The sequence below is a fragment of the Centruroides vittatus genome, unplaced genomic scaffold, assembly GCF_030686945.1.
Source record: "Centruroides vittatus isolate TY-2023 unplaced genomic scaffold, ASM3068694v2 contig_371, whole genome shotgun sequence".
In the NCBI taxonomy this organism is placed as follows: Eukaryota; Metazoa; Arthropoda; class Arachnida; order Scorpiones; family Buthidae; genus Centruroides; species Centruroides vittatus.
In genome coordinates this window covers 2,454,665-2,470,793 of record NW_027122194.1, presented here as the reverse complement: position 1 = coordinate 2,470,793, position 16,129 = coordinate 2,454,665, and the positions used below count along the sequence as shown (strand labels likewise).

The following is a 16,129-nucleotide window of genomic DNA, read 5'->3' as shown; positions in this document are numbered from 1 at the left end:
TTCGTTAATATGATTTCTCTGATAAAATACATACTTTATTTAATTACTTATCATCATCATTTTTTTTTATTTTACATGATATATTTATACAATGACTGTATTATTGCAAATGTCGTACGCGAAAATTCCCGGAATTCTGTCAATCCCCGAATAAGTTTATTGGTAGATTCAAGATCCATGAATCATTTATGATGTAAATTTTATTTATTTTATATTGATTGCAAATTTTGTGTGAATTTTTCGAAAATACAGGATATTACCCTATGCAATTGCTTAATTTATTAAGTAATACCTATTTACAATAAAGAATAAATGCTGTATATTACAGTTCATTTTGAACAAGCGAAATTTAAAGTAATAAAGTTAATTAGAAAATTACTCATAGCTAAAGCAATAACAAAATTTTTTAATATAAGATAACACAGAGGGAAGATAGGGAAATAATAATAATAATAATTTTTAAATGTCGAAAATAATGATAATAATAATAATAATAATAATAATAATCTGGTAATAAAGATTGCGGAAGCCATTACTAAAGCATAGAAATGCGATTAAATACATAACAATCTATTTAAAATGAGAAAAATGCATTTAATATCATTGTATTTAAATTCATTCATTAATCAATTTTTGAATAAATGAAACGGATTAATTTTCTATTTACTACAGATAAGTTTGTAATGAGTGTAAGAAATTAACATTTTTCTCAAGCTTTTAGAGTGATGTCATCCATTCGGTGAATGGTTTACTGCAATCAGCTGATTATCAGAAATGGTGGAAAGAAACGTCACTTTAAAGGAATCCAGAACGAAATAGGTCGGTTTGTGGTTTAATTTTATTATAAATTGTAACTAATTCAACATATGTTTCTCAAATAATCATTCATCAGTTCTATTCAGTCTTTACATGAATCACTATTTTTAGATTTTGTTTTCATTAAAAAAATTCTGTTTTTTGCTTTTTTAACCCAAATTTAATATTAGAAAATTTTTGAATTTTCAGTTTATCTCTCATAGTATGTATGTATGAAATTTCATCCAAGTATCTAATAAAGCTCAAGTTATTTTTTGTTATTTAAAAAATAAAAAACAGTTTTATGTTGAGATCTTTTTCCTAATATAATTACAGAATAGAAATCATATTTATATTTTCAGAGTAAATTGAAGATTAAGAATGTTAATAGGATTGCATTAATGTATGAACATACCTGGAGGTCTCACCTTCTAATGGGCCTCATCTCACTGTTTTTTTTTTTTATTAATATTTTTGTCTTCTATCTGTATCTATATAATGTTAAAAAAAATTGAGCTGAGGATGTCAAAAAATGCTTAAAATATTCCAGGTTAATGAGATAAAGTTTAATAATGACGAAGCGAATATAACTTTTTTAATGTCAAAGAATATTTTCTGAAACTTTAGAATTTTTTATTTTAGATTTTAAGAACATAAGTTTTACAATTTATTTATGGTCTAAAATGTTCTTATGCTAAGAAAATTTATGTGTAAATTAAAATTTTCTCAAATGATTAATTTTTCCAGAAATTTGGAAGTTTTAAACATATATATCAGGCATGGGCAAATGTGGCTCTTTTTGAGTTATATGCTGCTCTTGCTGAAAGTGTTAATTTCTGTTTTTTATTATCATTTTTACAATTTTATTTTTATAATTTTGTGAAAATATGTTTATTAAAAAAATTCAATATTTGTTTTATATTATATTTATATTATATAATAAAATCGCGCACCTTACAATACTATCCGCCACGACAGTACAGAACTGCGGCTCCCATGCATTTTGCAAAACCTACATTTTGGCTCCCACTGAGCTCTTGCTTGCCCACTCCTGATATATATATATAGGTATATATAATAATTATTTGGTTACTGCTGTGAATTTTACATCTTAATGTCTCAAATTAAATACAAACTAATCAATTTATTATAATCATTAATTGGAAAGTGTATACTGCAGATAGATAGAAATGATTTAGAATTAAAAATTATAGTTTAAATAATTTAATACTTATCTTTATAAAAAATTTTATCAGTATTGAATAAATTAATATATACATCTGATAACATACCAACATTTATCTTGACCTATCTAAGAAATTTATCAGAAATGAATAAGAATATATATATTTATGATAACTGATTACTTTCAAAAACGACATTATTCTCGAGATAATATTACTTTGGTTGCATAATAATTTAAGTGATAAATTTATAAGTGTATTACATTAACTAATAAAATATAGTCATTTTTTTCATTTTTAAATACTTGAAGGAAATTTTAATATAATTTTTTTTTTAATCTGGATTTTAACATTATACTTCAAACTATATATTATGATAGTCTTATATAATATATTTACATAGTAACTTTATATATGGTAACATATAATACTGATACAGTTTTATTTATAGATTGCTGACTTGCTTTCTTCAGATCAAAATGTAAAAATAATTAGAAATAAAAAAATCAGCTTCTTAGTAAATAACATAAACCATTCTGGTAATAATATATTAACAGAATCAATAAACTGATCCCTAGTAACTACCAGATAATATATATCTGGATATTTGTAGTTTGAGTTATAAGAAAAAGTGTGTATATAAAGTTACAACAGTAATTTCAATGTCATAAAAGTCGATTATAATAATGTTCTTTTTAATTAGATTTATTTTGACGTAATTTAAAATCAGTAAATGCTGTATGAAGCTAGCTTTATGTGTATAAAATGCTACAGAATATTATCCAGGAGGCTTTGTTATTTTGTATTGATTATGATAATCAATAGAATTTTGTTTTAATATGATCAAAAATTGAAAGTAAATAAGTTAATAGCTACAAAAAAGTGTTATTTTTTATCTATTTCTGGAAATATGTTTAAAATATATAAAATATTATATTTGAATAATAATATCTATATTTTTAATTATATAATTATTAAAATTTCATTTGGAAAAATCTAATATACATTAAAAATTAATATAATTGATTTTTGCCTTTTTATCTGTGTGAGAGCAGCTTTACAAGTGAATAGAATATGTCCCTGAAAAAACTGATATACTGCAGATAGAATAACATGATTTATATGATAAATATTCCTAAAATATCAGTTTTATAATTAAACAAATTTAACAAATCATAAATTTCAATTATAAAAATAAAATTATTGTTATTTTATTTTTTATGCAAAATATTCTTAAGGAGATAGTTTATTATGAAAAATAAATTGCAAATACTGCATTTTTTACCCTAAATCTTGTTCTGATAATGCCAATAGACAGTATTGCAAATACTTTTAAATTCTAATATATATAATATATATATTAGAATATATTAGTTATATAGACATATTTAATAATCCATATTTGATAAATATCGTAGATTATATTAACAAAATATCACGAACAACAACTTGCTCCTGTTCTAAATCTTATCTCTTAATTGCTGTTATCATATCAAAGAGGTCATAGTTTTGATTATACAGTTCCATTAGAGAATGTAAGTTGAGAAAGAGTTAAAGAAATCTTACAGTAAGTAATAGCTGTTAAACATGGATGAGCACATTTCTGTTGCAAACAAAGAGTCTGTATTAAACACTTGCAGAGAAAGATCCTTTTCTGCTCCTGATGGCAAGTATTTTTAAATTATACCATTAAAAAATCTTTTATTTCAATTAAATATGTTATAACATTATAAATTAAATGTGTAATTAAAATTTAAATATAAAACTAGTAGTAGTTTTATGTTTAAATTTTCTATTTCTGGTTTTATATTTTTTCAGTTAATTAGTTAAAACTGTAAGCTATATTTTACTTAGTATGACTTTTATAAATTACTGTGTATTAATTTTTATATGCAATGTAATACATAATTATTAATGTATTATTGATATAAAAATATCAAATTTTATTTAATGTGTAATTATAATACTTTAGAAAACAACAATATGATTACTAATAATTTCATTAAAAATTGTTTTTAATACAAATTTCTACATATTTTAATTTTTCTTGTACCAAAAATAAACTTGCATATTACTTACAAAACTGTATTTTTAGTAATTTTTGTAAAAGTTAGCAAATAGTTTACTTTTACTTAGATTTTCTCTTAAGATAATAGTTTCTATTAAAAGTGTTTATAGAAAATTAAACCTTATCTTTTTAAAAATTTTACATGGTTTTAATGATAATTTTATACATGATATCTCTTTAAACACAACTTAGAATATAGTATAATGTTCAAGTAAAAATTTTGTTTATCCAACTGTGTCCTTTAAATGACCTAAAGGTTATCCACTCCTGATACAACAACATTTTGGCACTTTTACCAAGTAATAGTGCATTGTTATATGACTGTATTTGTTGTTTTGTTACTAAACAGTCAAGACAATTGTAGTTAAGTTCTCAGAACAAAACAGTTTTGATAGATTGAAAAAAAATTCTGAAATATGATGATATACTCTATAAAAAATGTTTATCAATAGACCCATTTTTTTATAACAAAAGATTATTTTATAAACTTCAGATTTTTTTTTCATTGGAGTTAAGATTTATGAAGAAATGATGGAAATGTCAAAGATAATTAATTAACATGATATCATTAAACTTCTTATTTATTATAATAAATAATAATAATTATTTAATTAAATGTAAATATTTAAGAAAAAATATATATTACAATAATCCGGTCTACAAATCCGGTCAATTTTTTTAAGCTTCTTTCCAAGAGTTAAAAAAATAAACTTCTTACCCTTATTTAGTACTTTTAAGGAGGAGGATTTTTCTCATTTCTAGAATCTCTTAACCAAAAAATATTTCATAGAATTTTGTTTTTCTTTCAGCATTGAATTTAATTTTTAAAGATTGAGTTTAAATTCCAGAGTTTTAAACTGTTAAAAAATGTTCTATTTTTGGATTTGAGATTCTGAGGATGAGAAAAAATATTTCCTGGAAAGTATTAAATAAATTAGTTTAGTCTTTCTAACTTCTAGAAGTAAATTTAACCTGAAGAAGGACACGGAAGGCGTCCAGAAAACGTTCGTTAACTTGAATTAATTAATTTCACACTGGTCACAGGCACAAGTGAGTTCTAATTATGTAAATCTATAAATTTAGAAGTAACTTCTAGTATAGATTTTAGCATAATATGCAAACATTTTGAATTTTATTATGACCCTATATTTTATTTCATCAGGCCCTATCATAGGAGGAGACTAGTAGGGTTATTTGATCTAGGGCAAGGTTGCCAGACATCCTTTAAAATAAAGGACAGTCTTTTTATTTTAGCTAAACTGTCCTTGTCCTTTATTGAAATGAGACAGGACACAATTTGTCTTTTAGTTTCATTTTTACAGTGTTTGTATTTTGTAAAATGGTAGTGGTTAATTTCTGCTCAGGCATATGCATAACTTTATATATTGGTGCATATCTTTTCCTAAGCTATGGTTTACTTGTTTAAATATTTTAATTTCTAAATTAAATTAAAATTTGCAAATATTTATAGTCAATATGAAAAGTGTATTGAGAGCATCAAGTAGGTAAGTTGTCTGAGCATCTCTTGACCTCTGAGAGGCCCTGCATTTCATGTAGTAGGTACTTGTAGGATAGAATTAATTCAGTGGTATATTGAGGAAAATGAAATCATTTTTTTTGTTTATTATAGATTTACAACTTAAAAATAATCATTGTAATTAATGATCTATTAAAATCTTCTGAATATTAATCATTACACAGTTGGACCTGTCTGTCTTGAATCTCAAGGGAACAAGAAAAAATTAGAGATGACAGGTTTTGAGAAATAGAGGTTCCTCCACAGTAAACAGTAATAGATTTGACTGGAGATATGGTATTTTATTAATGCAATAGCAAGTAATGTACAGTACAACCTGTATTAGGTATAAATAAAACATTTTTGACATACCTTAATAGAAATAGTTTGTCAATAGTTCCCAATGCCTGACTTTCTTTAACCAATACGATGCAAGTCAAACTTGTAGCCAATCAGAGAAAAGCAGCATTAATTGAACTATGTATTGTATTGCAAGAGGTGTTTCTCAACTACAATTTATGCTATCAAAATGTAGTCATTGAGCTTTGAATTGTAATAGATAGTTCAGTCTGTAATTTGAGATAGAGGTTTTAGTTAAACATGGAAAATGTATTGAATTTAGGCTGAAAATGCAAGGAGAAAAATACATTTTGAGGATAAAGAGGTTTTTGAGATAAAGATATTTCAGATAAACAGGTTCAACTGTATATAGAACAATGTGCTTTTTGCAAATGAATTAATTTGTTCCAATACAGAAATTCCATTCAAATAACATTTCTAGAATAAATATGAGGATAAACTTGAAGAAAAACAACTGGTTATAGCATAATGAAAATAAATAAACTTTTTAAATTAGCAGTTTTATTTTAAAAATGACTTTAATACTTTCAACTGCCTTTAAATCAGTTTATTTTAAATAAAATTGGCTGGTTTAAAAGACTTCATAATTATTTATTTTTGTTATAAAAATATGAGGAAATTTGACACACATAATTCATATGAATTTTGCAAAATCTAAATTTTAAATTTTATTGTATGGTTAAAAAATCCTTTCTTAAACATTTTTTTCTTTCAATATGTAGATTTATTGTGAATATTTTCTGTTTGTATTTTTAACTTTTTATTCTTTCAAGTAGAATTTTTATCTAACTATATTTTTATTATTATTACTTATTTTTTATTAGTTATTATAATATTTGAAAGACAAATTACACAAATTGTATCTTATGATACATATAAATTTATTTGGCAATTTTTATGACAATTTATGTAATAATTTTCTGTAAGTTGTCTGAAAAATCTATGAGACATTTTATATAAAAACATATTTAAGGCATCCATAACAGAAAATTAACCATTATGTAAGTGCTAAATTAATTGTTTTAAATGAAATCAAAAACTGTGCCACAAAATGGTTAATGTGAGCCTAGGTATACAAAATGGCGGCTCTTCCGGTCGCCATCTTGATTACGAGTCGCGGTGGCAAATATTTATGCAAATTAGGCTTCGCGGAATATTAGTTACTAAAACCCAATTTAAAATTTTTGATATTTAAATAAATGTGTTTTTTCAAAATAATAATTATTTACTTATATTAACATTTTTCCCTTTTTCCGACGCTTGTTTTCTGCAAAAGTCGATTGTTTGACTTGTCGTTTTTCTTACTGTTTTTATCGCTTTTCTCCGCAACATCGCATTTCTTGCCTGTTACTTTTTTCTTATTAGTAGAAACAGGAGCGGCAGGAACAGTCTCAGGTTCTTTCCATTCGGGATTTCTTCCAGATCCAGGAAATATCTTTCTTAAATGTTTTAATATATAAAATCTTTCGGCAGGTTTTTTGGATGGCCAATTTAAAAACTTCTTGTACATAAATGCATACATGTAAGAGTCGGAAAGATCTTCAGTATAATGTTTTGGTAAGTTTTTTTATTTTTTAATTAACTCCACAGTCTTTCAATACTTCGTGCGTGATCGCCAGTTATTGGATTGACAAAGTTTTCTGAATGGTTAACAGTCCTGTGTTCACTTTCGATTCCATGCAGGTCGTCTATGTTGGTATATCCTTTCCACTCATCGGTCAGAACTGTACTCCCAGAATTTACAAATTTAGATGTAATCCAATTTAAAGTGACTTCTGATCGATCATTCATTTGACAAATAAAGCAGTTCTTGTCTTCTCTACATATTCCGCCAACAACCCATTTGGTGCTTTTCAATTTACGTCCTTTTTCATATTTGCGTTTGCATATGACTGTTTCGTCTACTTCTATAGTTTTGTTCGGTCCGCCAATTTTAAATGTAGGTAGATTGTGCATAGCCACCATCATTACGAAACGAATGTGGTTCGACCAGTCTATTCCAGCACTATTAGATATTTCTGAAGCTAAAGCTACAGTGGTAGTAGAGCAGTCTAATCCAATATAATGCCACATAAACGAGAGTATTCGAGTCCATGAAATTTTGCCGCATTTACCTTTGAATGCTCCTGCAAATGCTGAAGTTTGCTTTTGCATGTTTGGCATCGCATAACACATGATTCTCTGTCAATTCGATAATTATTTTACATAAATTAGAACACTTTTTACACACATCCTGTACATGCTGTATTCCTAAAGTCACTGCTAATTTAAAACCTTTATCAATTCTGGTATCAATACCTAATTCGGAAAAGTCAGATTCAAACAATTGGAAAAATGAATGAGAAGTGCATTCAGCTCAAAAATCTTCGGAATTAGCATTAAAAGATTCCATTTTTAACGAAATATTAATAAATAACTATAATTTAAAGTTATGGTTTTTAAATAACTCAAATCTAGTATTAACACAAAATTTACTATACAGTAAGACCCCGCTTAACGCGGGGGATGCGTTCCTAGATGACAGAGCGCTAAACGAAACTGCGTTAAACGGGGTCAAACATGTAAATAAGGGGGATACGTGAAACAGAACAGAGAATAAGAAAATTTATCAGTTTTTTAATGTTTTATTTTGTAACATTTATTGTTAAATACTTTTTTAATACATTAATTAATTATAGACTTATTTATTGCTAATATCGAAATTTATTCATAAAACATTCATGAAAATAACTTCTTTACTCGAACTTTTTTTTTATGTTTGTGATGAGGAAGGTTCTTCCTCATTTGACAACTTTTGTTTCTTTGTGAAGAAGTCATCTAACGTCCTTTGCCTTTTCCTGTTTCGTTCAGCAAGCAATTGTATCCATGACACTTCGTCTTGCCTTTGAACTTCTATCAAAATTGAAATCATTTTGTATAAACTCATCCATTATTTCCGTTATACTGGCTAAACTTTTTTTTAAGAAAATCTGTTGAAAGTTTCTTTTTTTCCTCATCTTCAGAAACGCTAATTTCTTCATCTTCATGCACCTGTTGTTCTACTAATTCTTTAAGATCGTCGTTGGAAAAGCTTTCTCCAGTTGTAACTTGCAATAATTCTTCAATAACCTGCACATTTATATTATCCAACCCTGTTTCATTAGCTAGCTTGACAATTTCGTCGACATCAACAATGGATTCTCTTGTGTCAACATCCTTGCTTAGCTGCGGCCATACATTCTTCCGTACTCCTTTCAAAACATTTCTCGGTCACCTCATTCCAGGAAAGATTGATGTTGTCTACAGCATCCATGATATTATAGTTTTTCCAAAAATCTCTAATGGATTGTTTATCTGTTCCATCTGTTTTATCAATCAGTTGTCGGAATGTCCGCCGCAGATAATAAGCTTTAAAATTTGATGTTACGCCTTGATCCCAACACTGCGTGCGATCTCGGGTAATTCCAATACTACCATGTAATACCGAAACAGCGTTAAGCGGGGTCTTACTGTACTCCTACCGTGTCAATTCATGAGGGGCGTTGCTATTATTAATTTGCATAACACAACACGATACTTCGCAGCGCCCTCTACTTCTTACGTCATTTGATCGTTACGTTCGAGATTGTCGGAAGTGCCGCGATTTTGTATACCTAGGTTCACATTAACCAAATATTTTAATATCTTTTAGCAAAAAGGAATTGAATGCAAATAGCACTACTACAAGTAATCTAACTTTTAGAAAATCCAAACATTAGGTGGAAATCATTAAAGTTTATTTGATTTTCAAGCATTTTATTAAATAGAAAATTTATTTTTCTTAAGATTGAAAATGTCTGCATTATTTGCATTCCTAATTGGATATTGCTGATCAATAATTGCCAGTACAAACTTGGCATCTGGAGCAATATAACTGATTGATTTTACAATTAATATGATGAAACTAATAATATAATAAGGAGATTATATTTGTTTTTCTAAAACTAAAATTCTAGAAGTAAAAATTGGTTTGAAGATTTTAATAGGATAACTATGACCAATTTATTAAAATTCTGGATATTCTTATATACCACTACAGTAAGTTAATAGTTTGGCAAAACTGATTCCTTTTTTAAAAAAATGTATCAGAATAATGTTTGATAGTGTCTTGAAATTTGTTTTTCCAAATAAATAAAGTATTAAATTAGTTAATTTTTCCATGTATATGTAAACAAGGCATATTATATTTTTCAGATATTGTTGCAGTAAGATTATTCAATTTTTGCAAGAAGAATCATAACGTACATTACTGAAACATATTTCAATAAAAATTTTAATCATAAAGACTTATTTTCAGGATTAAATTTTCATAATTTATTTTTAAATAAAATTTGATCAGGTATCATAGAAAAAAACTATAAGAAAAAATTATATTCTAATTTATCTTGAGTATTACATGCTGAAAGTTAATATACTGTATAATTTCCTGTTAAGAAAAGAAATACTTTATCAAAATTTGAACCTTTTATATATTATAATAAATGAGAGTTCTCAGTTTAAATATATATCTCTCATTGATAATCTTAGTTTATTACTTCAAGGTTAAATTTTATTATTTTAAAATTATTTTAAAAGTTTAAATTATGAATTTCTAAACAGATAAAATTGAAAAACTTTTTGTATTTATTAATATGCTTTATTCAAGAAATTTAACCTTTTAAGATGTTAAGAACTGTATATAGAGCAAGGGCTATAACATGCAGAGAAAAATAGGCCAAATGTCAATTTTTACATCAATCGCGTATTAAAATGCTCAAGGATAAGTTTTCACTTATTTGTAATTAACGGTCTAGGTCACCATTTTTTTCCTGTTTATTATGCAAACGGTGTGTAAAAGTATTTAAAAAAACAATAATAATAAATCGTGTAATTGACAAGTTTGTTAAACATGTGACATTTGACACGTATTTGTCAACAATATTTAACAAAATATGACTTTTAACGTGTTCTCGACTTTCTTATTGTTAATTAATTAAAGTAGAATTTTCTTGTTTACAGTTGGTGAAGTAAAACTATCGGTAAAAATGGAATCACAGTTTGTAAAAGACGAAAGCGTGGAGACAGAGGAATCTTTCATTTCGCCTCTGCATGGAATAAGTAGCCGAAAATACTACAGATCGACTCATCACAGGTAAGGGTAAAACCTTGGCACTTTCGATATTAAGAGAGGAAATGTCAAATTACAGTCGTTAATCATGACGTGAGGGTGGACATAAGAACTTCCTGTGTAGGCATTAAAGGACAGGCTAGGGACCAATGAAAGTCGTCTAAACTATTGCGTATAGAGGTGCGAGAACACGACAACAAACATGTGATAACCTCGGATGTTTTTGCCAACTGCGACTTTAAAGTTGGCTATAAAGTTGACTTTATGCGGGACAGGAAAACACTATTCGCTTTTTTCTTCAAACATGAAGTTGGAAAATCAAGTTTCTTCGCGAAATATCCCCGAAAGGTATCATTTTAAATAATCACAATTACGTTGGGCACTTGTAAAACTAATCATTTCTAGACTAATTTGACCCAATCATGTCCAAAATTCGTATAATTTGTTGGAAATTAGTGATATAAAATATGCTATAAACAAAATATTGTCGGAATACTTTCGAGTGTACCCTTTCGAATACGCCATTACTTAAGCTTGTTTTCGTTGCCTGTTAATTTAAGAGAAAAAAAAACGTGTGTTTAGAATAGATAAATTCCGGAAGATATATAACTTTTTTCCTCCTTATTACAATATGTCAAATGATGTAATCGTCATATTTGATTACGTTAGTCACTTCAGTTGTTTGTGTGAGTTGTTATCACAAATAATAATCTTATCTTATAAAATCGGCCTAAGCCACTTCGACAGAATTTTTTCTTTTTAAATTATATATTTTAACATTATATAATTCGAAAATATTCACTTTTTTTCAATAAAATTTCTTGAATGAGAAGTTTTAATTACATATATTCTCCAGTTTAAATGCGTTTTGACATTAGAATCATTCACTTGTTTACATTAAGAATGTCATAAGATTGTTTTTTTCAATAAAATCTGTATAAGAGAGTTTAAAATTATTAATTAATATAATTTTAATAGTTTTCTTTAAATAAAATCAGTGTTGTTGATTTAAATAAATAAACTGTTTTTTAAAAGATGTTTTTATCAAATGTCATGTTATTTGGCACAACATATCTCAGAATCTCTTTGCAGCTGTTGAAAGTAAAAACGTTTATCTATCATGCATTTGTCATAAATTTCAATCTTTTATTTATTTATTTATTAAATATAAAATTTAAATTATTTTTTATTATAAATATTATTCAGATATCTAAAGACATCATAAATAAATTTAGTTTATATAAAAATTTGTTTATTAATATTTATGCTGCTTTTTTGATATTTGTATTTTTAACTTTTGAAAAATATTTTAAAATTTTTTAATCGAGAAAATTATGATATAAACTTGTTAATTCGTAGTGCCAATACAAATTTTTTACATGCTTTATCTTACGCATATTTGAAGCTAGTAGTTTGGCAAGCATGTTGTTTATTTCAAGATCAACAAGTTCTTTCTGTTCTTGGCAGAGTTTACTTATAAATAATAATAATCTGTATATTATATGCAAATTTAATAATTGATTTTAAGTGCAAGATTAATGATATAGTACCTCCTTAAATGAAAATCAATAAATAAGGGAGAAAAATTATAATTCTGATCTTGTTTTTATACATATAAATTTTCAACAATACTTATTAATTTTTTTTTTAATATATTGTTTACTTATAGTATGGAGTTTTTTCTAAGTTTTACAACTTATTAAATAATTATTGTCATTATTAATAAATATAAAAAATAAAATAAAATACTTGCAAATATACTAACAAGAATAAAATGTGATCTAATGATTAATGGGGTCAAGAGCTTTTCCAGACACTATTTTGTGTTTACATAAATTTAGGGAAAAGTAAGTATAATTTTAAAATTCAGAAGTAGTGCCCTAAACACTATCAACTTATTTCTTTCTAATAACTAGCTCAAAATTAGTTATTTTAACTATTTAATTTGATTAAATTTAAGATTTAATAGGTCTGAAATTTCTGTACAGGTTTTGTAAAAATACTCCAAATTATTTTAAAAATATTTTAATTTATAATAATTTTTTTACTTGCATCTATTTTGTTTTAGGGTGTTTGTTAATAGAAGTTTGCACCTTGATAAGATAAAGTTCTTCGGTTTTGATATGGACTATACATTGGCACGTAAGTTTATAAGAATTTTATTAAAATACTCATTTTATTAATTTCATAATATATATTTTAATATTATTATATTTATTTATTCTTCAAGATTATAACAGTCCTGAATATGAAGCAATGGAATTTCATATACTCTTAGATCGTTTGGTCTCAATTGGTTATCCTAAAGAATTAAAAGATTTTGAATATGATCCAACATTCCCTATTAGGTTTGTATTATATTTTTCTACTGAGTTTCATTAACTGATATCTATTAAATTTCATTCTTTTACATTAAAAAAAAATGAAATTTTTGTAATATGTTTTTTTAGCTTATCTAGAATCACTTTATTATTGAATTTCTGTAAATCAATATAAAATTTCAATATATGCAATACGATAGAGAGGGAGAATAATAATTTTAGATGAATATAAAAAATACAGAAGACATTACTACTAATATTTATTACTACTTTTTAAAAGTTAATTTCCTAACATTAAAGAGAGTTTTAACTTATATAAATAGGGTGTATGAGTCAAGAGAATCGATATACAGTATTTACATATTGGCACTCAATATATAAAAGAAAGTTAATATATAAATAAGAATTGTGTTTGATATGTACTCTATAGTATAAAATATAAATCAATCATGGCATTAGAATGGTGTTTTATGGTTACAAACTGAAAACTCATATTTTATTTGTCATAAGATTAATCAAATTAATATGACAAACAATAGATATTTCACTTGTGTAGGTGAAGTAATTAGATAAGAACTTGATAAAAATTTATTATAAGGATAAATCATAAATTAAATTTGTTTTTAACAATATCTTTAAATGATCAATATTTCTATTTAAATATGAACAACAACAATAAAATTGAGGTATAATTAATATTTTCAGTTTATTTTTATATTTAATTGGTGGTTTTTTATTAAAATCTTTTTATTTTTTAAAATTAGGTTGATCTCAAATTTAATTACCTATGTATTAATTTGTAATTATGAAACTTTACATAAGAAATATAAGTAATTTAATTTTAAATATTTTTGGCATAAATATGTTCTTATAGAATGAAAAGCAAAAAATAAAAACAATATTTCAAGTGTTTAAATAAGTAAAGAAAACAAATTTTTAAAATCAAATTTAACTTGTTTGATTTATTCCAATTTTTTAAAGCAGTATTTTTTTTTACAAATAGTTCTTCATATAAAGAAAATACAGATTAAAAAAGGTTCTGAAAAGGTTGTCTTTCTGCTTAAATAGTTTTTATATTTACTGACAATGAAATGATTAAAATTTTTTAGGATAATTATAATAAAAGATTTCTACAAAAAAAAAAAATAAGAACTGCTTTCTAAACCAATTAAACTTTACTCTTTTCAGAACTTTTTCCTAGTAGCTAATCTAAACATCAGTCTTCTTTCTTTTCTGTTATCATCAGTTATTATTATTATTTTTCTTATCTTCAGCTATTCTTTAAGGCAATATTAAGATCCTTTTGGACTAGTTTTTTATACATTTCCAATTTACAGTTGTGCCTTTTAAGCATAGTGTGTTTGGAAAATGTAACATTTTATGTATTTGCTCCACATCTGAATGGATCTGTATTTAAGTTTTTCATTCTAAATTGGAAAAGTTGTCTTTAAAAAAACTGTTTTTTAATTTGATTTTACTCTATCTAAACTTAAATTTGAAAAATCTGTTTCTTGTATTTTTAAATGTTTTAATGATATGAATGATTTTTTTTAAAAATCTATTATTACTCTGATGATTGTTTTGAAAGCATTTTAATTATTTAAATTTATTTTATTTTTATAAAAATATCTCAGTTTATTGTATGTAATCTTTAAGAACAAAACCAATTTTTTATCAAAATTACTATTGGAAGGCCCCATGATATTTCTCTGTAAAAACAGTTTAAAACAGTAAAAAGAAAACATAATAATATGATATCAGTTTGGTTATTGAATTTGCTAACAGTTTCAAATATAAAATTAAACAAAGAAAAATTTTAAATAGACACCCACAACTGCCGTAAGTGATCAGGCTAAATTTGGATATAATGATTATAAATTAGAAATGAATTTGGCACTAGAGTGAGGCATTAGGCGTCATCTCATATTAAAATTAATAATTATAATATTTAATTAATTAATTTAGATTAAACTGGAAGAAAAGAATCGGCCTGAAGCGGGACTCAAACCCGCTACTCCCGCTTACTATGCGGATGCGTTGCCAGTTATGCTACCCAGGGTCTTCAGTCCGATCTCCTCTTCCAGTATATATAAGTCTAACACATAACCATTGATGGTTATTATGGTGCCAACTGGGGATGCAATCGAGCCCTTGGCCAGAAACATCCACTCAAGGCACTCAGTCGGCCATAACAACTATGGCAAGGTATAGATATACAAATATACACATCAAATGAAACCCGATATTAAGCAAATATACACCCACAATTGCATAAATGATTGGGTTAAATTTGGATATAAATTATAATATATTATAATAATTATATCCAAATTCAGCCCGATCATTTATGGCAATTGTGGGTGTATATTTGCTTAATATCAGGTTTCTTTGATGTGTATATTTGAAAAATTTTAACTTTTTCTTTATTAAAAAGTATACTTCAATTAAACAATTTTAAAGTAATTAAGGTTTTTAATTTGTAACTGTTTCTTCATAAAAATATCTTCTTAATAACTCAAAAAATGAAACTTTATAGTGTAATAAACAACTTTTGTATTACTAAAATATTAAGGTAGTTTGATCAAGTTTTTCCATTACTGACCTAGGCTAACTTCTTTAGCTATCTTTTTTTGAACAAATGAAATACATAAAATGTTTATTTATTGATAAAAAGTAGTATTAAAGATTTTACTTTCTTTTAGTGAAGATAACATTAAATTTTATAGAGGCATGAACAAGCCTCTGAAAAATCCCCATCTT

At 25.6% G+C, this 16,129-nt stretch overlaps 1 protein-coding gene across 1 annotated transcript in view; it reads left to right on the top strand.

Annotated features, from left to right (window-relative positions):
* Positions 1–695: 695 nt before the first annotated feature.
* The window catches only part of Nt5b (5' nucleotidase B), a 38,303-nt gene continuing 22,869 nt past the window's right edge, over positions 696–16,129 (top strand). The window contains exons 1-4 of the mRNA XM_067270471.1: positions 696–819; positions 10,940–11,072; positions 13,117–13,190; positions 13,279–13,396. Of these exons, the coding sequence (XP_067126572.1) occupies positions 744–819; positions 10,940–11,072; positions 13,117–13,190; positions 13,279–13,396 (401 nt within the window). The 5' untranslated portion in view covers positions 696–743. The remainder of the gene's footprint in view (positions 820–10,939; positions 11,073–13,116; positions 13,191–13,278; positions 13,397–16,129) is intronic.